Source organism: Notothenia rossii, assembly GCF_949606895.1.
Source record: "Notothenia rossii genome assembly, chromosome: 6".
In the NCBI taxonomy this organism is placed as follows: domain Eukaryota; kingdom Metazoa; phylum Chordata; class Actinopteri; order Perciformes; family Nototheniidae; genus Notothenia; species Notothenia rossii.
In genome coordinates, this window is record NC_136909.1 from 50,130,455 (window position 1) to 50,155,215 (window position 24,761).

Sequence of the window (24,761 nt, forward strand, 5' to 3'; positions counted from 1 at the left end):
TACCAAGGATGCTGGCTGATGAAGAAGACGAAGTAAGCTAGGTAGCCAATATAAGGGTTAGCAATACAGATACATGAGTGCTCATTATTTGGCAAGCAACCGGTCACAGTTGCCCTGTTTATCTCATGTCTTATAAAACCTTATTCATGATTTATAAAGTGTTCACAACCTAATTAATAAATGACTTACAAACTATTCGTAAACCCTTTATAAGGGTAGTCTTATTGTAAAGTGGTACCAAGAACTCTTATAAGGAGAATTAAAAAAAATACACAGGCAATAAATTAACACAGCACTTGGGGAGTCCTCTGCACATTTGAAGAAAATGAATATAATTAAAATGGGCCCACTTTGAAATAAATCCAACATATAGCTGCACCCTAAAAAGAGTTAACTGATTGAATTATGACTCAAGATCGTCAGCTGTCTTCCTCTTCCGTGTTGTTCCTGCAATACGTAAAGGCTGCAGTACCTTTGAGAACTTCTCTCCACATATCACACATACCGGTAAGCCAGCATCGTTTGCTGTGAAAGCATATAACTCGGAGACGCAGAATTAAACTCTCTGTGTTCCACCCATACTTTTATTTTCTTTGATTTATCCACAGTTCGCTCATCGAGCCGGGGGTCAGGTTATTCGCCTGCAAGAAAAGGCGCTGGCGCGGGACCGTAGCAGGATATGACGCACATTTTAGTTGACTTAATTAAAACCGTTTGGTTTTTTATGCATGTGTCACAGTATCACCTCAAAATACAAGATAAGAAACATTTTCAACCGTGCAACAAAATATAAATAGTCCTACAAATATTTTAATTTTATTTCCTTCTTATTTTCGTCTAAGCTCAAGGGAGCCAGAGTGGAGGGCTTAAAGAGCGGCATGCGGTTTCAAGAGCCGCGGGTTGCCGACCCCTGCACTAGCATAAAATGGAAACACTTGAGTAAAAAAGTACTTCAAACTGTTGAAAGTATGAAACTCTGGATAAAACTGAAGAGCATGTCATTAGACCATACAGTGCAGGTAAAGGTATCTGCTGTCATCGTGATGTCCATTTCCCTTTTCTTGTTCTGTAGGGTTTAGATGGCCCTACGGGTGAAAAGGGGTCAAGAGGGGCCCTTGGCCCCATTGGATTACCTGGCTCAATGGTACGCAGTGGGCCCTCAGCCTGCATCTTGCTGGATGCAGAGTCTGACCTGGCAAGGGGGGAACCGTTTAAATGTTTCATATTCACCCCGTTGCGGCTGAGTGTTCACGTATTGTTTATCTGACCAGGGAATATATGAGCAGAGTGATGACTGCTGTTTCTCTCACCACACAGGGTCCTAAAGGAGAGCCTGGAGAAGGAGCCAGGTCAGAGATGGTAAGGGTCAGTCATTCACTGAGGTGTGATTAGTGCTCCTCATGGTGAATTTCAACACTAAATGTTGCTTGTATGTGTGTCTGTAGATGTATTGTCCTCCAGGGCCCGCCGGACCCCCAGGACCAGTGGGGCCAGCCGTGAGTCAAACATGTCATTCCCTTCTGAAACTTAACTGCAAAAAAAACAATGAAATAAAATAGGATAATTCAATAGAAATAGTGTGCACAGACACTGGCTGAGAAACAGACTGTCAGTAATGCTGCTGCCTTTGTTCCATCCAGGGAACTCAAGGATTCTCAGGGCCTAAGGTGAGATGTTGTTCCTATAAACTCATATGTAACAGCTGCTCATTATATTCAATCTGCCTCCATTTACATCGTACCGTAGCCATTCAGAGCATGGGAGAGTAATGATTGGACTGTACCATGTGCTTTCTCTCAGGGGGAGCTAGGCATAGGCATCAGAGGAGAAAAGGGAGCGACGGGTCTCAAGGGCGACAAGGGGGACAGAGGCCATCTCGGACTTCCTGTAAGTACCCTGTACTTCCTGTCTGTTCATAAGTCTCGGAAATCCTTGACTTCCATTTTTTACATGTTATATAAAACGTTTTTTAAACATTTGAATGCAATGTTGAGTATTTTAGAGATGATATCACTGCATCAGTACAGACATGTGAGCATTACTCAGTGTTAACCTTACAAAGCCTTACGTTTTTAACCGTAGTTTATGCATTTGTTACTGACCAGATTCATGTCTCAGATGTCTGCTTCTATGTCGTCTCAACCCTGTTCAAATGTTGCATGGGGGTGCAGATTGTTTCCAAAATAAGTACATCATCAACATAAAACTCCATACCTCTACGTTATTGCTTTTATTTTACTTTTTTATTCAAAATTATTTTTAAATACTTTTTCTTTTACACTCTTTAAAATGGTGTCTATCACTTTGGGTTTCTATTCTTATTCTTTGTTTACACTCACATTCAGGAATCCTTTGTGTAGACTGCATACTGTCTGTATTGTCCATGACCACATCTGCAGGTTTTTCACTCGGAGGGACCAAATATGAATGATGTGGTTGTGATAGCAATAAGTGTCACATCATTGAACAGAAAAATACAACAAAAAGCAAAGAACACAATAGATCTTCGGGGGGGGGGGACTAAAACCTAACCCACACAATGCAGAGTTTCCTCCTGTCTGAGTATCATTAGGGACTAGCTGCAATGACTAGCCAACAGATGTGGAGAAAGTAGTCATATCCTTTACTTAAGTAAAAGTTCTAATAACACGCTTTAAATAATACTCCATTACAGTTATAAATGTTACTTAAGTAAAAGTACTCGAATTTTTTTAACATAATCGTACTCAAGTATCAAAAGTAGAAGTACTGTTTGTGCAGGGTGTGTTTTTATTATTATAGAATATTTTTTATTCTGTTATTATTATTAGAAAATGTTAAAGTTTTATAATGCTGTCATCATGGGGCAAATGTTGGATACTATGTGTACTACTGAGTAGATTAGTTTTATATATACCATATAAACACAAGTTGTTATTCATGTACCTAGTAACTAAATAAATCAACTCAATAAATGTAGTAGGGTATAAAGTACAATAATTCCTTTTGACAACTTATGGAACTGAAATATAAAGTAGCATAAAATGGAAATATTCAAGTAAAGTACAAGTTGCCCAAAACTATATTTAAGCAGTACTTGAATAAATGTACTTAGTTACAGTGCATTCCACTACTACTACTAGCTAATTAGCAGAAACTTGCTATAGGACATTAAACCATTGTGAGGTGTTTCAGTAGGAACCTATGGGCCGCAGATCCAACATCATCCGTGCTCTGAACAAAGTGAAACTTCGATTACATGTATTATGTCAACAGATTTCCAATACCTGTATTAGGTCAGTTGGAGGCAATAACTTTAAGTTGAACCTAATATTTTTAATTTTAACTTAATATTGCTGCTTAACCTAATACAGTTATGTGAAATCTGTTGACATAATACATTTAATTAAAGTCAACGTTTGACTTTTGTCAGTGCGGAAGAAATTACTCACATTACTGTTACTCACTTCACCTTCACCCCCACCACCACAACCTCCACCACCCTTCATTTGTCATCATCTGAATGTGTTTTTGATGTCACCTGAGTCACAGCTTCACTCAACTTCCCATCCCCACCCCCCCACCTTCCTCCCACCATCTCCCCCATCACCTCTGCTCTCTAATTGTGTACGGCGCTATACAGGGGGCTCATGGGTTAGATGGCAGACCTGGTCCAGTGGTGAGTGGCGCAAGTCCGGTTCCGGCCCCCCACCCTTCTTCCTTCTCTTCCTCCTCCACCCCCTGCTACAGCTTGCTTGTGTCTGCCATGTCTGCTCGTCTGTCCGCTCGCTCTCCTGCTTCCCATGCCTGTCTCGTCTCTTTTCCTTCCTGAAGTTTCTCTGAAGGCGGGCTGTTCAGGGGGGATTCTGAGGATGCACTGGCATGAGACTGTTTGTTCAGAGAACCAAGGCAACTCCAAACTGCAACTCTTCCCACGCAGATGTTCCACACTAAAGCCTTCCAGTGGTTCAATGAGCATGATGCCACCCTCATTATCTGAATCAGAATCAGAAATCCTTTATTCATCCGACAGTGGAAGAATGTACATTAGCCCATAAGGTAGGCTGCGAAGAAATGTGCACATAAATCTGATCGGGTAGCTTCTACAGAGGTGGAAGGAGTATCCAGATGCTTTACTTACTTTACCAATACATTATGTGACATTTCTAGAACATGTTGTTGCATCAAGTAGACACAGTTCTGATTTAATTCTTGTAAAATATTTAAATTATTTGAATCTTTTGTGACTTTAAGAGTTAGTCCACTAGTTTAATTTTAGAGATGCAAATGTTAAAAGTAGTTAAAGCTGTATTCGAGTAAAATAACATTATTTCCCTTTTAATTGTAGTGGAGTAGAAGTATAAAGTAGCATAACATGGAAATACTCAAGTAAAGTACAAGTACCTCAAAATTCTACTGAATTGCAGTACTCACTTAAATCTATTCAGTTACTTCCCTCCTCTGATCTTTTATTTCAAGTTTTAAATACTAACTTTTAAAGAAAATGCTTTTTATGAATACAGTAAGACAGAAATATGACTGAACTAGTGATTTTTTTTTAATTAGAGCGCTACGGGAAAATCCCTATAATCAGTAGGTATCTTCCACCAGTGTTTTTGTGTTGTCTGATACCGGACATCATGTCAGTGTACCCTCAGTCCTCAGTCCGGCCTCAGATCCTGTTTCAGCTGGGCTGCACACTGCCATTAAGAACCGATCCAGAAGGAGCATGCAGAGATGCTGCATGTTGACATGTCTTCAGTGAATCTGGACAGCTGTACTCAGTGTACGTGGATATGCCTGAGATGCAGGGTCTTCCTCTCCCAGCCTGACGCTGCTTCGGCAGCTGCAGCTGTTCACATTTCATTCATTTGGCCTGATTGTAACAGCAGTTTGGTCAGTACTTCAACAAGCTTGTTGTGTAAATGCTACAGGTGTCAGGACAGAAAAGTGTCCTAACCTTTTTTGAAAAAAGCATTCATCCAAATGGTCCCTCTTTTAATTTACACCAAAAGCTTGTTGATTTACTGACATGAGGCATTTAGTGATGATTTTTTCCTGGTACTATTATATGTGTTTCTGCTAACATGTATATATTTCCCATGTTCTGTTTTAAAGGGTCTAATAGGACCAGCAGGTGTTTCAGGACCCGCAGGACCAAAGGGAGAGAGAGTGAGTATCTTTGGTGTGTTTCTCACATGAATATATTTAAAAAATAAATACAGTTATAGGAAATTATATGCTTTGGTTTTGTTCTCATCACTTCAGGCTGAAAAGGGAGATGCAGGATTACCAGGACCAATCGGGCCTCAAGGCATCCCTGTAAGTCTGAAATTACTTTAAAAAAGTTTATCACAGCGGCGAGCATCTCTTTGCTCATTGGAAGCATCTTGCTCAAACCATCAACCCAAAACAACCAGCCAAAAACATTCACCTACTGGAGACCATGACAACAGCGAGAGAGTTCTAACACTTTAAAATTCACTTTGAGATAAGATAAGATAAGATGGTACTTTATTGATCCCAATTGCGGAATATATTTGTTTTCCTTTCATGTCTTACATCACATTTTTCTTTAAACAATAAATATAATGGGAATGCTTGCACATAGAGGCAAACATATGGTGGGAGGCTAAGCAGGGTGAAACTTTATCCTGCTTGCACTCAGACATCTTGTGGTAGCACTGCAGTCAGACATCTTGTGTTAACAATGCAGTCAGACATTACATTACATTGCATTTAGCTGACGCTTTTATCCAAAGTGACTTTCAATAAGTGCGTTCGACCAACAAAATACAAACTTGAAGAAAACAGAATCATATACGTAAGTACATCAGGTTTCATAGAGCTAAAACATTTCAAGTGCTACTCAACCGGCTTTAGATAAGCCAGTCCTTTATTAGTATATAAGTCCTTTGTTAATAGTTATATCGCTCGAAGTGGAGTCGAAAGAGATGAGTTTTCAGTCTCCCCCGGAAGATGTGCAAGCTTTCTGCTGTCCTGATTTCAACGGGGAGCACATTCCACCATTTTGGAGCCAGGATAGCAAACCCACGTGTTTTTGCTGATGGGAACTTTGGTCCCCCTCGCAGTGCGGGTGCAGCGAGCTGTTTGGCTGATGCAGAGCGGAGTGCACGTGCTGGGGTGTACGGTTTAACCATGTCCTGGATGTAGGAAGGGCCAGATCGCAGCATGGTACGCAAGTACCATTGTTTTGAAGTGGATTCTAGCAATTACTGGAAGCCAGTGAAGGGAGCGGAGGAGGTGTGGGAACATTTAGGAAGGTTGAAGACCAGACGAGCCGCTGCATTCTGGATGAGCTGCAGAGGTCGGATGGCACATGCAGGCAGACCAGCCAGGAGGGAGTTGCAGTAGTCTAGGCGTGAGATGAAGAGAACCTGGGCCAGAACCTGTGTTGCTTTCTGAGTCAGGTAGGGACGTATCCTCCTGATGTTGTAAAGTGTGTATCTGCAGCAGCGGGTTGTAGCAGCGATGTTTGCAGTGAAGGACAATTTGTTATCTAGGATCACACCCAGATTCCATGCAGTCTGAGTCGGGGAAACAACATCTTGTGTTAGCACTGCAGTCAGACATCTTGTGTTAGCACTGCAGTCAGACATCTTGTGGTAGCATTGCAGTCAGACATCTTGTGGTAGCACTGCAGTCAGACATCTTGTGGTAGCACTGCAGTCTTGTGGTAGCACTGCAGTCTTGTGTTAGCACTGCAGTCTTGTGTTAGCACTGCAGTCAGACATTGTGTGTTGGCACTGCAGTCAGACATCTTGTAGCAGTCAGATATCTTGTTGCTTGCACAGTTTTCCCTGCGCTCCAGCTCCTCTCACAGTCAGGTTGCTTCTCTGCATCTGAAACTTCTGCTCCCAGATTTCTCCTCTGCTCTTGGATCAGTGTAATAATAATGCATAACCCTTGCAAAAATCCTCAACCAATAGAATGCCAGTTAAAGTCTTGACCGATTAAAGGATTCCTTGCTCTTTTTTGCCACGTTTGTAAAAGAAAATGACGTGTGCAGTGTATAAATAATCGTTATATATCATAACTAAAGCCTTGAAAGGAGGATGTGGGTAAATGAGCCTGCTGGAACATGTCATTAATGTTTGTATTACAATGACTATGTTTGTGTGCATTTAAATTGACTTTTCGGTAGAGGGTAATTTATTTATTTAATTAACCAAAACATGTTTATAAATCCTTCTGTGTGCAGTTTGTAATATCAAACTGATCTGGCCCTGCAGGCTTTATATCGCCTCGCGGCAAAAGGTCCACCAGTATTTTCCTGTGTCATGTTTCACATTGTTCACACGGCCAACAATGGCAAGCAAGCATATTTCCCAATATGTGGCAAATATTCACAGCCACTAATGTCATGTCTCATTTATTTTTGCAGGGTTTAGTAGGACCACAAGGACTCAAAGGGAACCGGGTAAGATACCACATATAATATGTTGCTAGTTATAAAGATAGTTGATTATTCTTGAATAAGATTGAATCTGTGGAATACATACAAAACAGATCACTTCATTGCTTTTATTCAAATGCTTATTTACTTTATTATATTCAGCAATGAAATAAAAGTCTTTATGCATCATAATAAACAGAGCAGTCTGGTATTTGCCCCCCCAACATTAAACGCTGCAGTTGTTGGAGCGGGTCAGTGGAGAGGTCAGCTGACCACAGTTGTGGCTTCAAAGTGAATTACCAAGCTAAATATGAATACATTGGATATTCTCTTTGATATCCAGCATGAAAAGAAAGCCACCTGAGTCAGATCGTTTGCTTTGATTTTTCTATTGATCCTGAATCATTCATTTCCAAATATGTGTTTGCCCTTCTGAGGCAAATCTGTATGCAGTGGCTTCAATTTGAGTATCAGCACTTTTACACATTAAATGATAATGAAATTATAATTATTCTTTTTAAAAATGACTATTCTTTTATCAATAAAATGTATACTATGATTTGGTAATAAATAATATAATAAATAATAAAGTGTCCTTAGAAACAGCTTTGTTTACCTTTCACATTTATCCTGTATGTGTTGGATTTGACATTTAACAATTCCGTTTGGAGTTCAAATTGAAAGATGGATATACAGTAGGTCTCATGACAGTGCGTTAAAACATTTGTAACCAATGGATCAGTTAGATCTTTGGATGCACCTCCCCACTATTTGTTTGTGGTAAATCTATGTTAAAAAAAAAAATTCTACCTATAAATACCAGAATTGGTCAAATGGCAGATCACACGCAGACTTTCAGGACAAAGTTCCCCCTTATCTATTCTGTCATGTCAAACAAAATGCTAAAGTAATGGCTTAGTGGCCTTCAGTATGATACGTGTTGTGAATAGTTTTGCTCCACAGAGAATTACCTCCAGGTTTTTTAATACGTTTTATTAAATTTCAGCTCATGTTGCTCTTCACCCCAGCTCCCTAAAACAATCCCTCCTGAGTGCAGCTGTATACCTTAGGAACAGAAAGATATTTATATCCATCTTCTTACTCTTAAAATAAAGCAAATAAGCATATTTCCAAAAATATTGAACAATACCTTCAATTGGCACTGAATATTAAAAGCACCCTGCAAAATAATATGTAAAAAGAGTATTTCATCTCCATGTTGCTAATGTCCACAACCCTTCCTTTGAGAGAATGTTTCTGTTTCCTTCCCATTAACCTGTGACTCTTTAATATTTACACTCCCATCTTGTGAGTCTTCACGTATCTTAAGCTCTCTCAGCACATTCAACTGGCCTCTAAATACATATTTCTGATGTCCACCAGCAGTTAAACAGAGCTCAGTGTGACAGTCCAGTTGACCGTGTTGAAGAAAAGCTGTGGGTTGGTGTTGGTGTTTTTACTCTATGTCCTATCTCCCTCTGTTTCCGCAGGTCTTCCTCTCCCCTTTCCTCCCCTCCACCCTGCTCTGTGGCCCGTGGCTCTTTTTTTTGCCGGGGTTGCCCTCTCTCCCTCTCACAAACCTTGGCCTCCTGCATTCTAATGTAGTCCTGGTTTAATCTTCTTACTCTTACACCTCCTCTCTCCTCCTCCACCTCCTACCTAACAGTACCTGTTCCCTGCAAGCCTCTCTGTAGTTCCTCCCACCCCTGACCCCTTCCCCCAAATTAGCAAGCATCACAGTCTCTCCCATCACAGTTAAAATGTTTGCTACATCTTGATGCTACCAAACATGCTGCATGTTTCTGGTCATTCTTAGTATAATTAAACGTGTTAGAGTGTATGTACACTATGTAACTTTAAGTAAGATTTCCCACACACTGCTCCTTTAAATAGTGCATTCCAAACATTAAATAATACTTGATTGGCAGTATTTGTAGTTCTGACATTATTTGCAAACTCCTAAAAGGACAGGCAGTGGGCGTCAACATTTCCCAAAGTGTCACAACAACTAAATTAAAGAAACGCAAGACTGCACACGAAAAGGTCTAGGCAGTAATGTCACATTTGAAAATATATTTTAAATTACTGGATTCATCACAGCTGGTAAATGAACTAAATACAACTAATTGAATTACTTCATACAGTATACTGCTGCTCGATATCTTGAGCTATAAGCATAGTGTACATATTAGTAGATATATATTTTGTATATGCTTATAATCTGAATAGGTAAAGTAACTAGTAACTAATTGTGTTATATAAATGTAGTGGAGTAAAAGTACAATATTGGCTTCTAAATTGTAGACATGGGTGGAGGAATAGACAGCATTTGGCAAAAACGGTTACGCACAAATAACAACACTTTGTCTGTGCTTTAGTATAAGAGTATAACTAATTTAAGGAATATATGTCCAATTAAAAATATATACAGAAAATAGTGGCATTAGGAATGATTATATTTCAGAGCTCTCAGGTGAGGCTGTCTCTGCTTCATGTGTTTTCAGAACTGTATGAAAGAGAACACAAACAGCAGTGATCTCTGTCAAACCAATCTATTGTCTCTAACAAGGAGACAGTGTGGACTGTGCTGTGTAAGATTTTATGAAGCGATTCCCATACTTTAATCTCTGCCTTTATTTTTAAAATAATCATATTTTAATATAATTTGCAAAGGCAGGTCAAATAGAATTGTTCCATGTGTATTTCTGCAGCAGCAAGGTACCTAACACAGCCCGTCATTTACTTTTAGCTTTTAGTTTTGGACAATGATCCGTTTCCTGATTTTTATAGTCAATGTTTTGTCCATCAGAATGATCCCCATGATGAAAATATCAGAGTATATGTAACGGCTTCTCACTTCTTCCAGAACCTACTTTAACTGAAGCTCTTATAGTCCTTCACAAAAGCTGAAACCTGCTCAGCAACTGCCCGGCTTTAATCTGTCCTCCCTAACTCCCTCTACTTACCTTCCCTTTACTCTAAATCTACTTTACTTTACTTTACGCAAACTCATTATTTTATTAGGATAACTTTATTCTCATATTGTATAAATAACATGTATTTAGCTGATGAACAAAACATTGCTTCCTGTGTGGCTTAATGAGGGATGACTAAAGTTTGTTTTTCTTAATACGCTGTTGTTTGCAGGGAGAGAGGGGCAAGAAAGGCAACAGGGGGGCCAAAGGGGAAAAGGGAGACCAAGGAGCACCTGGATTAGATGCCCCCTGTCCGTTGGTATGTCAGTAGTGCAATGTGTATCCAAGAGGCAAAAGGAAGGAGGACTCAGAGTACAACATGGATCCTCAGGTTCCAAGTCAGCTTCCTTCTGCCTCTGGTCTTCTCTGTTCTAACCCCCCTCAGGGAGCGTTGGGTCCAAGGGTCCACTGAGCCTGGCCGAGATATGGGGAGATATGGGACTGTTGAAGTTGGTGAAACTGATGACTTTTGATCCATTAAGAAAGTTTCATTAGAGGTTATAGCCTGCAGGTGAAAATGACTTGGACTACAGCTTTGCCTGAGGAACATATTTTTTCCAGGAATGAGACAGACAGGAACCTGGCACTGATGATGATCAACAGAGACTAAAGTGCACTGTAACCCTGAACAGAGGATAGGTTGGAGTTCTGAACCCTGCCATACCATGTCTTTTATATCTGGCCCTAATAAGTGCAAATTGTACTTTAAATGAACCAGATGTGACAGTGAGCCAGGTTAATGCACTACCTGAATTGGTTAACCGCTGGCTCTATGTTTTCTACCTGTTGGGTCAAACTTGCAATGCAAAGAGAAGAAAGTTACTTTGAAAAATAACCCCAACCTGACCCGTGAATCTTCCCCTTTTCAGCCATGTATCTGTGACTGGGTCTGACCACAGAGTCTCTCACAGGGTCTTCTATTTATCAGACCTTACACCGGAAAGACATCCAGGTGGCAATAGTCAAAACAGAGCTTGAAACAATATCTGTACCCTGGTAGAGTTCTGCTTGGCATCAGAACTCTCGATCAAACCTTATCTTTACATTGTATTTAAAACATTACCATCATAATTTAAACCTGAAATCCTGTCAGTCCTCTCACTGAGCCCAGTTCCTGTCTGTCCCAGGTCTCCTGCATGCTCAGGAGACCTGCGTCCAGCCGGTGGCCAGCAGTGGAGATCTCCTCGCTGTCGAGCAGCAGAGGGCAACCCCCCCTCTGCTGCACAGAAGCTGCAGAACTGGCTTTAAATGGTTGATTTCACAAACAGGGTTTCCGTGGCTTTAAAGGGGAGAAAGGTGAACCGGGCTCCCCTGGCCTGGACGGGCTGGATGCCCCGTGCCCTGTGGTATGGTGCTCTCTCCCTTCCTTTTCTAAAGCATGCCTCACCTCAACCCTGGCTTTCTACTACTGAATTGAGTCGACTCACCCTGTGATAAGCCCTTTTCCCACTGACCTCCTGTAGAATTAACCTGTAATAACCTTTCTCTCTAAAAGCTGAATTTAGTTTAACTCAGGCTTTCAACTCCAACTTCCAGCTGCTCATGTTAAAGGTCCCATGTCATGGCCATTTCTACTGATCATAATTCCATTGTTGAATAGATACTACTGGAATACTAGAATATATATACATTGTTCAATGTTCCAAACTCACTTTGGTTTCTCATACAGCATCTCTGTATAGTATGTGTTTTCACTCTCTGTCCTAAACGCAACCCGGTATCACGGCAAGACGTGAATATGTGACGATTTACCATGCTGAGAAACGTGAAGATGTCAAGATTTCGTCCCTTCAAACGTGACAGTTACACGGTATTGTTAACCCATGTTAACCAGTGGAGAAATAACCGGAAATGCCAAGCAAATGCTACCCCGACGGTCGGTTGTTATTGTCAATATGAATATAAAAATGATTTATTTTGTAATAGTCACACTCGATTAAGCTGATTTTATGATTGCCCCTGCTGGTCGACACCTCTTTTAGCAGAAACAAAGGCTAAATTAATGTATTAAATCGATGTTAATCGATGCGTGTCGATGTGGAATTAACGGACGTGACGTCCTGCGATTGCGTTGCCAGGCAACAGCTTCGGTTCATGTTAATTTACAAACTCTTCAACTACAACCGTAGTTATATATTTAAAAACACGTTAGAAGGCCTCACGAAATACTTTAATGCAAATTCAAATGTAAATGTGAAGGAATGTGTGTATAACAAAATACATCGGTGACGAAACCGGAAACTGACTAGGCAAGATCCTCAGCTCGATGATTGGATGGTTTAGCCGCAATGCATGCTGGGATTTGGTGTTTATGTGATGTGAATTCTGAAAACGTTTTTTAAAAATAAAATAATACTTTATTCCGAGTGTGCTTGCTTTTCTCTTTGAAAGTCATCATATAACGGCATTGTAATACACGGTTCGGCTGCATTAAATATTACATATCTGCCGTAGTTCTCTATTTATAGAGCCCTGCTGAGAAGACTTCTAGACAAACAGGAGAACTGCCGCCAAAACTGAAAACGTGACGTGAATCATAAATATATAAGCAATTAAACAAAATCTTACATTTATTTTCACACAATACGTCTCCTTGCAGTATCAACACTAATTCGGCTGACTTTTATATTTTATCCAATTGGCTATATTTACACCATAACGGTGCAGAGCTGATAGAAAGGGACACCTGGTGGTAAAAGCACGTTATTGAATTGTATTATTTTATTATTAGATATTAATAGGAGGATGTGCAAAACAGACAAACTAATAAGGCTTAATTTAAACATTAAAGAGTACTAGGTTAAGGTCTTCTTTGAATAAGAAAAAAGCTTTGGGGGTATAGAAGAAGAATATGGAGGGATGAAACACTCTTTAATGGTCACACATGCAGAGCACACACACAGTGACATTTGTATCTACAGATAAATATTAAGCCTGACAAAGTACTTAACGTCTAATATATTGCTTTCCTGCAATGTTAACTGTTTAAGCATTTATTTGTTTATTATTTGTTTAATATTAAACTGATATTATACATATGTATTATACTCTTATAAGATGTATGTAGATAATATAAGAAATGTGCAGAATGACAGTTTAATGCTGGAGGTACACACACATATTGATAGATGTCTTATAATGAATGCACTGTTGAGGAACCTGCGACCTACATTTTTCATTCATTGCATAACTACACCGTAGGTGTGTATAATATGATATGTCAATAAACCTTAGCTTAGAAAATCTTGAAATCTTGAAAGGGGTGTGCAAACTAGTCATTATATACAGTCTTTAATTAACTATTAGTAGAGAACAATGAGTAATGAATATACTTTATAGGGATCCTATTAATATCTAATAATAAAATGGTAAAACTCAATAACGTTCTTCAACCACCAGGTGTCCCTTTCTATCAGCTCTGCACCGTTATGGGGTAAATACAGCCTATCTAACAATTGGATCAAATATAAAAGTTTGTTAGCAACCAATGACACAGTAATGACAAAAAGATGAGAATGCTGCGTGGGGTCTGGGTGCCGTGTTGGCGCGGCTCACTGCTGTGTGGAGCGAACAGTGTGAGCTCTATTACTGGTGTCGTTTCCTGGTTGCTGCGTGGGGTCTGCGAGACAGCGAGACATCGCGAAACTCAGCCTGAACTCAGCCTGAGCACCATGGACGCGGCAAGGGGGGGTGATGAGGGGGCTGCAGCACCCCCATCTGCGAGGCTCCACTAGCACCCGCACCCCGAAACGCGGTGCATCTACAGTGTAAGCACACCACAGTTTCACCGCTGCAAGGCTCCACTAGCACCCCCCCCCAGCACATCGCAGTTTCTCCGCTGAGAGAGTGTGTGTGAGTGTGTGTGAGGAGCTCCACGGATTGGTGCATTTGGACCAATGGGTCCATTTGGGTATGGTCACGTCACTGTACCCAGCAAGAAAAAGAAAATCTCCAACAAGGCGTTCTGGGGCAGCATAGACAGGTCTTTTCTGTGTTAGAGTTTTACTCACTACAGGGTGTACTTTGAGGGTTTGCGACTCTGCAGACATTAATAAAAAGCTTCATAACACACAAGGGGACGGGTAATAACCAGAAAAGCATGACATGGGACCTTTAACTCCAATAGCAGATCTATGATTGTTTATAATGCTACCAATAACACAACAATATAATCTAATTTCTAAATCCTTAAGATTGTTGTTTAAGTATCCTGGACCCTCTCACCGGAATACTTTGTTTCCCACTCCATCTCTTGCATGGAGCACCAGTTTTTTCTTCTTCAAGACATCAGAGTACCACAGGTGGTGAACAGCAGTATGAGACCGTTGTATTTGGTCAAAGCAAACCAGAGTCCTTTTATTAGTATGGAAGCATCATTGCTGCATGTTTTTTATTCCTTTTTTAATATGCTCTTAGCCTAACAAAGCCATCCTGCAGATTTAGTTTCTCACTACTCAGAGAAAATAGCCTTTTGTTGTGGCTTTTGTTTTCAATCGTCTTCAGTGGCGTTGTTATATGTACAAAAGTGGTGGGGCACAAACAACTTAGATGTCTATAATATATAAGCTTCTGCAGTGATGTGCAGTCAGGTTCATGGCTGGTGAGGCACTGGCACTGACTCTTCAGGTTTACAAATATTATATTTTGACCTAAATCAAAATATAATATTATTTTCAAAAGCTTTTTTAGTCTGAAGCTTCGATTAATTTTAAACAGACAGTTCAACAAAAGGATACCCAAAAAATGTAAATATTGAATTGTTCTCTCTTAGTAAGAGCTACGGTGGCCGGCAGGTGCAAACGCGGAACAACGGCCCAAAACGCATACATTAGCAGGAAACACCTGCAAATAATGAAATGAAAAACAAACAAACCCTGAAAACAAATACAACAGAAAAATGCTGCATTTACAGAAATTATGCAAACTAAATACAACACACAAACCCCGAGAACAAACGCAACAAAAAAACGCTGCACAATATGCAAAGTCCAAAGCACATACAAAAAAAAAACATTCCGGAAGTGCTCCAGGCCTCTAGGGGGCGCGCTACGTGGAACAGATTGATGTCTGACCAGACATAGAGAGAACGAACAAGAGTGATGGAAATTGGGAGGAAAGAAAGTTCATTTAAGTGGAGAAAGATATAAGAAGGTAAGTTTTGTTTTTATACATAGAGCGTCATATTTATATAGCTAGCGTTAGCGTGCCTAACTACTACACCAGCTGAGGAGAGGAGAGCTTCACGTGAAAAGAAGATAAAGTGAGGGAAGAACATTGTTAAAAGAGATGACAAATCAAGTGCAGGCAAATAACACGGGCCATAGTGAGTACCGCGGAAAAAGGACATTTGAATTCTTAGCAGTTTGTTTATGTGTATGTATTTGTGTATAGATGTTGCAACTATACAGAGCTTTAGCAATTGCCTGTAACTATGGTCATGCTAATAAAGCTATTGAATTGAGAGAGAAAGAGAGAGAGAGAAGTGACAACATGTGAAGAGGGACAAAGTATTACAGGAGAATAGTGTGCATTAGACCACACTTTGCCATGCTAAGGACCACCATATAGCATATATTTTTAATGATGAGTACATTATGATGGAAAATATGACAAATTAATCATACAGCTTAATACATTTTCTTAATATATATTTGTATTAATAATTAATAATCAGTTATTATTCTAAAAAAATATTGTATTTATCTTTTGTTGTCATTCATTACATTCATTGTGTCTTCTGTTATAAACATTCTTATCACAATATTAAACAGTACTAGAGAATGCAATTCCTGAAGAAATTGCTAGTGGGAATGCTTTATGCTGAAAAGCTGACGCTAAACTGCTATGCTGAAATGTAATGTGTAAGAAGAAAGTGAAGAATTTAGATTGAAATGACACATGAACACTGGGGGCTTGAATGTGTGATGAGAGAAGAAAATAAAGTAAAGAGGCTTGGAAAAGTATGAGAATATTTGAAGTGCAAACTTTTGAACTAACTTGATGGTGAATGATCCGTCGCCATGGCAACGGCATTTAATGACACCCCATAATACGCTTAGATGCGTTGATAGCTGCATCGTTACCAAACCTGTGAAGTTTTGGGGCGTTTGGAGCATTTTCACTGAAGTTATGAGAAAACCGTGTTTGATGGCGGGCATTGCGTTGCCATGGCAACGGCATTTGAAGAAATCTCAAAACTGTCCCGTATATGTCTTCACGGCTGGACTGTTAGCACACATGTGAAGTTTTAGCACTTTTTGACAATTTTCATAGGAGTTAAAGGGACATCGTGTTTTATTGCGAGGGATGCGTTTCCATGGAAACGGCATATGGTGAGATCTCAGATTTGGCGTAGAGCTGTTGAGGCATGGACCGGTGATATACAAGCGAAGATTGGGGGAAGATTGGACCGTGTCCATTGGACTTATAGCGACATCATGTTTTATGGCGAGGGACGTGTTTCCATGGAAACGACATATGGTGAGATCTCAGATTTGGCGTAGAGCTGTTGAGGCATGGACCGGTGATATACAAGTGAAGATTGGGGGACGATTGGACCGTGTCCATTGGACTTATAGCAACATCATGTTTTATGGCGAGGGATGCGTTTCCATGGAAACGGCATATGGTGAGATCTCAGATTTGGCATAGAGCTGTTGAGGCATGGACCAGTGATATACAAGTGAAGATTGGGGGACGATTGGACCGTGTCGATTGGACTTACAGCGACATCCTGTTTCATGGCGAGTTGTCTGTCGCCATGGCAACGGCATTTGATGACACCCCATACTACGCTTAGATGCGTTGATGGCTGCATCGTTACCAAACCTGTGAAGTTCTAGGCTGTTTGGAGTATTTTCACTGAAGTTATGAGAAAACCGTGTTTCAAGACGAGCATTGTGTTGCCATGGCAACGGCATTTGAAGAAATCTCAAAACTGTCCCGTAGATGTCTTCACGGCTGGACTGTTAGCACACTGCTATCTGAAGTCTGCTGCTCTGAGCATGTCAGTTGGAGTGATGACATCATCGTGTTCGATTACACAGGTGTTTATAATTGTGCTAACGAGCTCTGTAGAGATCAAAGGCTTCATTGTTCCGAATGAGAGATAAACCTCTTACATGTGAACGTTTTGTGGAAGAACCGTAACAGATATCTGTGAAATTTCAAAACGTGATGCATGTCAAGGAAGTTGAGTATCTGAAGTGTAATTTTTGTGTAGTCTCGGGTTAATAATGTGGCCTTTTTGGCAGTTTAACTAAAGGTTAACGGCTGCTGCCGTGAGGAAATATCTGCCTGAAATTACAATGGGGTTTAATGGAGTAATGTTGAACGTTTTTGTCACTTCATGCCCTCAAAAAGCATTTTGTTTAATTATTTTTTGCTTAATTATTTGTCATTTTTCAAGCTACGAGATGTTTTCCTACGTTTGTCATGATAAATTATGTCTCAGGAATGTAGGGTTTTGGAATTATGGCAGTTTAAAAAAATGAATGAATGAATGCGAATTTCAAGCTGTCCTCCACTCTAGCTGTGACATCACACACTCTAGTTAATGTTAAAATGTGAAGAAAACCTCTAAAACAAGGTCTGAACAATGTTTAAAAATGTGATGTATTATGGGATGTATCTCTGGAATTATGAAAGTTATGAATGAGAAAAGTAATAGCCATCGATTCCCGACCGAGCTGAAAGTTTTGATGTTTGAACGGAGTTTCTGCGATGTTCAATGCGGGAGGAGAAGCGCGACAAAATACAGGCGGAATAGTAATAAACTTTTCGTCCGTAGAAGAAAAGTTAGTTAATAACATCTAAAAAAATAAATAAAAAAAAGAATTCCCCTTTACCTCAAACTTTGGGTGACCCCCCTGGCGCCTCCTGGGGGCCCCCACTTTGAAAAACACTGCATTAGACATGCTCAAGAACAAATATAGAGAAGACATTCAAGGAGAGAGAGACTAAACACAGATTCAACGGTAAACATGATGTATCTTTCTATTTATTTAGCTAACCAATATTTAGACTATGTGTTTTTGATTGACTTGATTAAATGGATTTAATACATCAATGTATGTCTTTTCAGGCTGCCAGGTTTTGTCCTTTCTGTGGCCAACATCTGGGGACAGTTCAAGTGTTCTGTGGCTCCTGTGGCAACAGTGTTTACAGTAACGCGTTACAAAGTAGCACGTTACTGTAACGCAACTACTTTTTGCGGTAACTAATAGCGTTACTAGTTATCTATTCCCATTAATTAACGCCGTTATAGTTACTGTGATTTAAATGGGTGCGTTACTGTGTTACATTATGTGATGGAACTGAACCGAATCTCCCTGCGGATGTAACAGGTGAATACAGCGATGTCCTCTCACCATGGAGAAGTGAAAGTAACCAGAGAGGAGTGATGATTGGTTAACGCGGGGTAACATTTCAGGGTAAGCCAGTCAGAGACAGAGTTGGGCGGTTCTTGCCTAATGGGGAAAATGTAATACACATACACAAACACTTGCTAATGCTAACACACACACACACACACACAGCTGTCACTACCCAATCCGTACCCCTGCCCGATCTGTACTGCGCATGTGCGAGATGGTCCGCCATATTGGAGAACTACGGACGGCACCCCAAGAAGGACACTTGACACAGTGGCTTTTGGAAAATCACAAAAAGAAAACTTGAGAGAGATGAGTTATTGTTATTACAACGTGACTTCACTATTATTTAACAACTATTTTTATGCACATGTGGGGAGTTGTCTTTTCTCTTACTGTGCCACAGCACAACACAGACACTTGTGTTTTTATTGTTATTCTTTTTAAAGTAAAGTAACTTGTTACTAGTTACTTTTATAATTTAGTAACAAATAAAGTAACTAGTTACTTTTTGAGAGCAGTAACTAAAACTATTACTAGTTACTTTTTAAAAGTAACTTGCCCAACACTGTGTGGCAAACATGTACATTTTTTGGCAGAAGTTGAACACAACAGTAAGTTCATTTTTTTGTATTGTATCTGTTTCAAATGCAAGAAATAAGGATTCAACACACTACTCTGTTTAGAATACCAATTGGCAGATGCATACACTAGTTATTAGAATGAAGGACACATTTTTTCATTGTCTGTTTATGTGAAATATGTAGAAGCCATCATTAAATTGTAGACCAACGCATGATTAAATACACAAAACAGCTTATATTATACATTCATAATTGTGTATTAGTTCTATCTTTATAGAGAACATTATACATTTAGAATCAGATTTTGAGACAGTGAGCGGCTGGGAAAGTCACATCGCCATGGGGCACAAACAGTTGCTGACGTGATGTTTTCTTCGCATTCTCAGGCATTCCATAAGGAGGTTCAGGAACTCACGCTTTGGACCACCAGTGTCCATCTCATGAGAGGGGTCGAATGAGGCACCTTTGAAGCCGCGGATTGCTCCATCCTACACATTGGCTCTATTCATATTGAACCTGCTGCAAGATGTATTTGTTCTTTTTGCATAGAGTTCTGCAACAATGTGTGCCACAGTCAGGTGATCTGTGCTGAGAAAGACAAAGTGATGTATTGTAATATTAAATGATGAAGCTAGTAATAAGATTTACAGTAGAATAGACAAATTAAGTGGTAATAGTAACAATTAATACCTTTGCTCCATTTTGTCTTCTGGCTCAGAGTGGCTATCAATAATGATAAGTGCATACACATTTGTGTAGTTGCTGCAGTGAGAAGACAGTTGAATAATTACTTTCAAATACATAATATATGCATGACAGTCATATTTACAAAAGGATGTCGATCCTCTTCTTGTTTTTTTAATACATTGGGTTCTAAACTGATAACAGTACTTTTGTCATACTCCTGCACAATCCTTGTAAACATTTGAAATGGATGCAAGAAACAATATCTGATCTTTGAAAAATATTTGTGGGTGTTTTTTGTATCGTCTTCACTGAGATGTTGTGGGTGTCATTTGGAAATGTATGAAAGTATAATTGTTCTGCTTCCTGGCAATGTTACCCACTGTGATTGGAGGCTATACAAACAAACAAATGTAAAAATAAAGATACACACCACACAACTGTGTCACAATGCAACTGTCAACATTGTTTACCTATAGGAGTTGTTCTGACCCGGGGCAGACTGGACCTCTTCCTGGAATGGGGTTGGTGCTCCATCCTATTTTTACCCAGGAAATACGTGCACACACAGGTATTTATTGATTTCATGTTCACAAATTCAAACCTACATGGTATAATTACATTTTTAATTAGTCTTACCCGATCAGACGCTGGTTGTGGGTGCCTGAGAGGTCTGATAAAGGTAAACAACAAATATATTCAAACTACTGTACTGTTCAAACATTCTGCTTCTTGTGGCACAAAATAATATGTTGACAATGTTTTATTTGACCCTGGCAAACTGTTGTCCATTCGTGGAGTGCTCACTTTTGGAACATTTGGAATGTCCCACACCTGCATACACACAAATGACTGACTGAAATTAAATTAATTCACCTTAATTAAGAATAAATGCCACGATAAATCCAAACTGACCAAGGTACATTATATTGTTGACCGTCCTTTAACTCTCACATTAGGATTTACATTGGGGCACAATAAACCAACTCCTCTCTGCACCTATAATATATCTATATATTATAGGTGCAGAGAGGAGTTGGTTTATTGGACAGTTGGTTTATTGTATATATACGACAGTATATGATGTCAAGAGTTACATTTAGGTGCACAATGCTGTCTCTTGACTTGCAAGCACTTTTACCAGACAAGCTAACGCTAGCTGGGTAAATATGACGCTCTTTGTTTCTAAACAAAACTTACCTTCTTATATATTGACTTTCTTCACTTCGATCAACTCCGGCTTCAATTTGCAGCACTCTTGTTCATTCTCTCTATGTCTGGTCATACATCAATCTGTTCCACGTAGCGCGCTTCCTAGAGGCCTGGAGCACTTCCGGAATGTTTTTTGTATGTGTTTTAGGATTTGTATGTACTTTGGACTTTGCATATCATGCAGCGTTTTTTTGTTGCGTTTGTTTTCGGGGTTTGTGTGTTGTATTTAGTTTGCATAATTTCTGTAAATGCAACGTTTTTCTGTTGTATTTGTTTTCAGGATTTGTTTGTTTTTCATTTCAGGATTTGCAGCTGTTTCCTGCTAATGTATGCGTTTTTGGCCGTTGTTCCGCGTTTGCACCTGCCGGCCACCGTAAAGATCCCTTTTTCAACAAAATGGTGGTCTTACCTTGACTTGAAGATGAAGTCCATTTGCCTATCCTTCTGGACAAAAATCTCTATTACATTTTTGTAAAAGTCCTCCTTATCTTCTTGTAGTTTCAAAAGTCTATCATAAATCTAATCGATAGATTTATGATTAGAAAATTATAAAAGTAGGGTAGACAGGTGGATATTATCCGGCTGAACAAAATGTGCATTTATCTAACAGGTACGTTTCCCACAGATCTTATTTTGAGCTATTTTCTAAAATCCTATGGAGAAATCTCATTGATTTTTTGTGAAGGGAATCCATGCGCAGCTTACTTCCGGGTTTTAGGACGCGTCTCTCGTCTCCTCTTCACACACCACACTTTTCGCGGCACACGTACTTACAGCCAATCAGCTCTGAATGATGTGAGATGACGTATGGTGGGGATGGCAGCTCAGTGCCCCTATGGTCATTATTTTTTTGCCACACACATTAAATAGGACAATACTCTGAGCATGCGCAGTGTAGTTTTTACAGTCACCATTCACTTTGACAGTGAGAGGGAGGGGCATGATCGGGTTTTGTCCCACATGGCTCTAAACAGCTCAATAGGCACACATTGTAGACACTAATTAGAAGAACACAGACTAAAACAGCAATCTATAGACGAATCAGATGATTAAACATGATCTTAAAATATATTTTATATATTTTTTTGTTGTTGTTGTTGTTGTAATCATTATTTGTAATACTTTCTGCTGACACTAGGTGGGGCTGTGCCTCCCCCTAAGGACCAGCCAGTCACCACTAATCGTCTTTGACCGATGTGGAGATTGGTTCGTTAAATCACATTTGGAAACCACTCAGAAGGTTATACTAAAATCACCATGTTCCAGGTATTATCAGAGTGTCATCAAATCAGAAACCAGGAAATCTTCCGTTCACACAGCTTTAAGCAAGTTGTGAGAGTCATGTCCTATTTTAAACACTCCCCCTTACCTGTTTATTAATCCAAAATGCATCTTGTTATGCAGTAGTTGTTCCCAGTATGTCTCCAAAACAAATAAACAAAACAAGGATTGGCTTTGCAAGGCTAATGGAGAGGGTGAAGTGGTTACATTTGGTATTAGAAGATAACTGATCAGGGTTCAGAAATCTGTTTAAGGAAACTCTTTATTTCTGATTGTACACAGGTAAGGTTATGTTTAACACATATTCATGTCTTTGTAAATGGTAGTGTGGATCCGCTGCATCATTACTGAACTGCATGAAATCATCTTTCATAGTGTTGGTGGACTGTTGCATAGAACCGGCAGCCTGGTGTTTACACTAGTGTGTTTTTGGGTCATTTGTTGTCACCCTCTACCTTAAGTGGTGAGGATGGTTAAGTGATTTCTCAAGGATTAAAACATTCAAATATATTTTTAATTAAAGAGACTACCAATGGTTGTATTTATTCTCACAATCATGAATTCTTTCTTTGAATGTATTTAAGAGTTGTGAAGTTCTGAATGTTTAACCAACACAAAGGTTTCTTTCAATGGAATCTTTCATGTTCCTTAAGAGAAACACACTTCTCTCAATATAACCCCATCATCTGTGAAGTCTTTATTCTGTCAATTTAATGTGGCAAATACCTGAACCGTAAAATCAATATACTGTGTCACTGGTTGTCATTGCAATTTAGAATCAAACACGGCACCATAGTCTCCAAATGTATCTTAAATGTACCCAAAATATTAAAGTCCGCTGATTTTAAATTATAAATATGTTATCCAGGTTAACCAAATTGTTACTTTTAGATAGATAGATAGTTAAATGAAACAAAAACTATTACGATAAATACTTTTTTACAACAATTATTCTCTCTACAAAATTAATCAAAATCAGCCCACAGAGTACACATATTGTCATTTTCTGGTTAATACTGCCGTTTTAGTCCTGAAAAAAACACTCTTCAAATTGTTCAAATGAACTATTATCCACATTAACATTCATGCTAATTAACACACCTTATGCTAATTGTTCAAATTGCCCCGCAGGTTAGTATCAGGCAGTTTTTATGTGCTGGAGACCTTACTATACATTTCTAACATTAACCTTAGGGTACTTAACATTTCCGGGTTCATAGGACTCTGTGAAATGGCAACTAGACTAAAAGAGATTTTGGAAGCAAAAAAAGCAGAAAGAGCCACTAGAACATGGGAAATATATGTCACTTTGGAAATTCGGACCATGGCACATACGATGCATATGCAGAAACAGAACAGGACTCTCCTACAGAACCTGGATGACCCAAATAATACATTTTAGCACTTTGCTACTTACCCTAGCGAATACTGATTTTTGTTTTGCATCATTGTAAGCATTGTGGCTTCAGGCATGCAGAGCCTTGACTGTTCCGCAGTGCTTGTTGTTAACTTCATCCGTCTGTCTTTGTTCAGGGAGACGATGGCTTACCTGTACCAGGATGTTGGAATAAAGTAAGTTTGAGTTTGAGTCTCCCACTGTCTGCTGACTTCACCATGAACTGAGTTTGAACTAACATTTCATTTGCATTTTGCTTTTTCCTTGCAGTGACGATAACTTTGGAATGGCTTGTGTGATTGTACATAGGATATTTATTTTTTTACTTTTCCCTATTCTGTTATACAAGGGGGAAAAAAATGGAATCCTAAAAATATATGGCAACATTTTTGTATAGATTGTTTATTTTAATACGTATGACTGTTTATGTATTGGATTTTTATATCTATGTGTTATTTTAATACCGGATTGGACAAGGAAGGATAAGAATGTGTCAACAGATGCATGATATTTGTGCATAATGTGAAGTGGATAATGCTTATTAACTTATTGTGTTTTTTCGTTGTAACAGACCATGCTGCACTAAGTTGTGGGGCTGAAAATATGTAGTTTTAGTGTTCTGAAAGTCTTAGCTGAGCTCTCCTCCGTGTGATGAAGTGTAGGAGACAAACAGTTTCAGTTGGAACATATGTTCACACGGTGACAGAGAGATAAAGATATCAAAAGCATCAGGGTAACAGTTTCATAACCAAAGGATTCTAAAGTGATCCAAATCATCACAGCTGCATATGTAGAAACTGATCGTGTTATACATCGTACATTACAACAGATTTTATTTAACGCTGAGGATGTAAACCTGCC

General features: G+C 39.3%; 2 protein-coding genes across 5 annotated transcripts in view; both read left to right on the forward strand.

Moving 5' to 3' along the window:
• col13a1 (collagen, type XIII, alpha 1) overlaps window positions 1–10,528 on the forward strand; it is a 91,047-nt gene extending 80,519 nt beyond the window's left edge. Inside the window, exons 28-37 of the mRNA XM_079690292.1 lie at window positions 1,073–1,144; window positions 1,318–1,359; window positions 1,446–1,496; window positions 1,641–1,667; window positions 1,801–1,887; window positions 3,623–3,658; window positions 5,098–5,151; window positions 5,248–5,301; window positions 7,385–7,420; window positions 8,887–10,528. Coding sequence (XP_079546418.1) covers window positions 1,073–1,144; window positions 1,318–1,359; window positions 1,446–1,496; window positions 1,641–1,667; window positions 1,801–1,887; window positions 3,623–3,658; window positions 5,098–5,151; window positions 5,248–5,301; window positions 7,385–7,420; window positions 8,887–9,012 — 585 coding nt within the window. The 3' untranslated portion in view covers window positions 9,013–10,528. The remainder of the gene's footprint in view (window positions 1–1,072; window positions 1,145–1,317; window positions 1,360–1,445; window positions 1,497–1,640; window positions 1,668–1,800; window positions 1,888–3,622; window positions 3,659–5,097; window positions 5,152–5,247; window positions 5,302–7,384; window positions 7,421–8,886) is intronic.
• Window positions 10,529–13,819: 3,291 nt separating this feature from the next.
• Window positions 13,820–24,761, forward strand: part of prkg2l (protein kinase cGMP-dependent 2, like) — an 89,353-nt gene continuing 78,411 nt past the window's right edge. Inside the window, exons 1-3 of one of the 4 annotated variants that reach the window (XM_079690290.1) lie at window positions 13,820–18,585; window positions 18,717–18,803; window positions 19,714–24,076. The gene's annotated coding sequence lies outside the window, so the exon portion shown is untranslated. Of the gene's footprint in view, window positions 24,077–24,761 lie in introns of all 4 variants that reach the window. The other 3 variants (XM_079690289.1, XM_079690288.1, XR_013809710.1) reach the window with 3 other exon arrangements.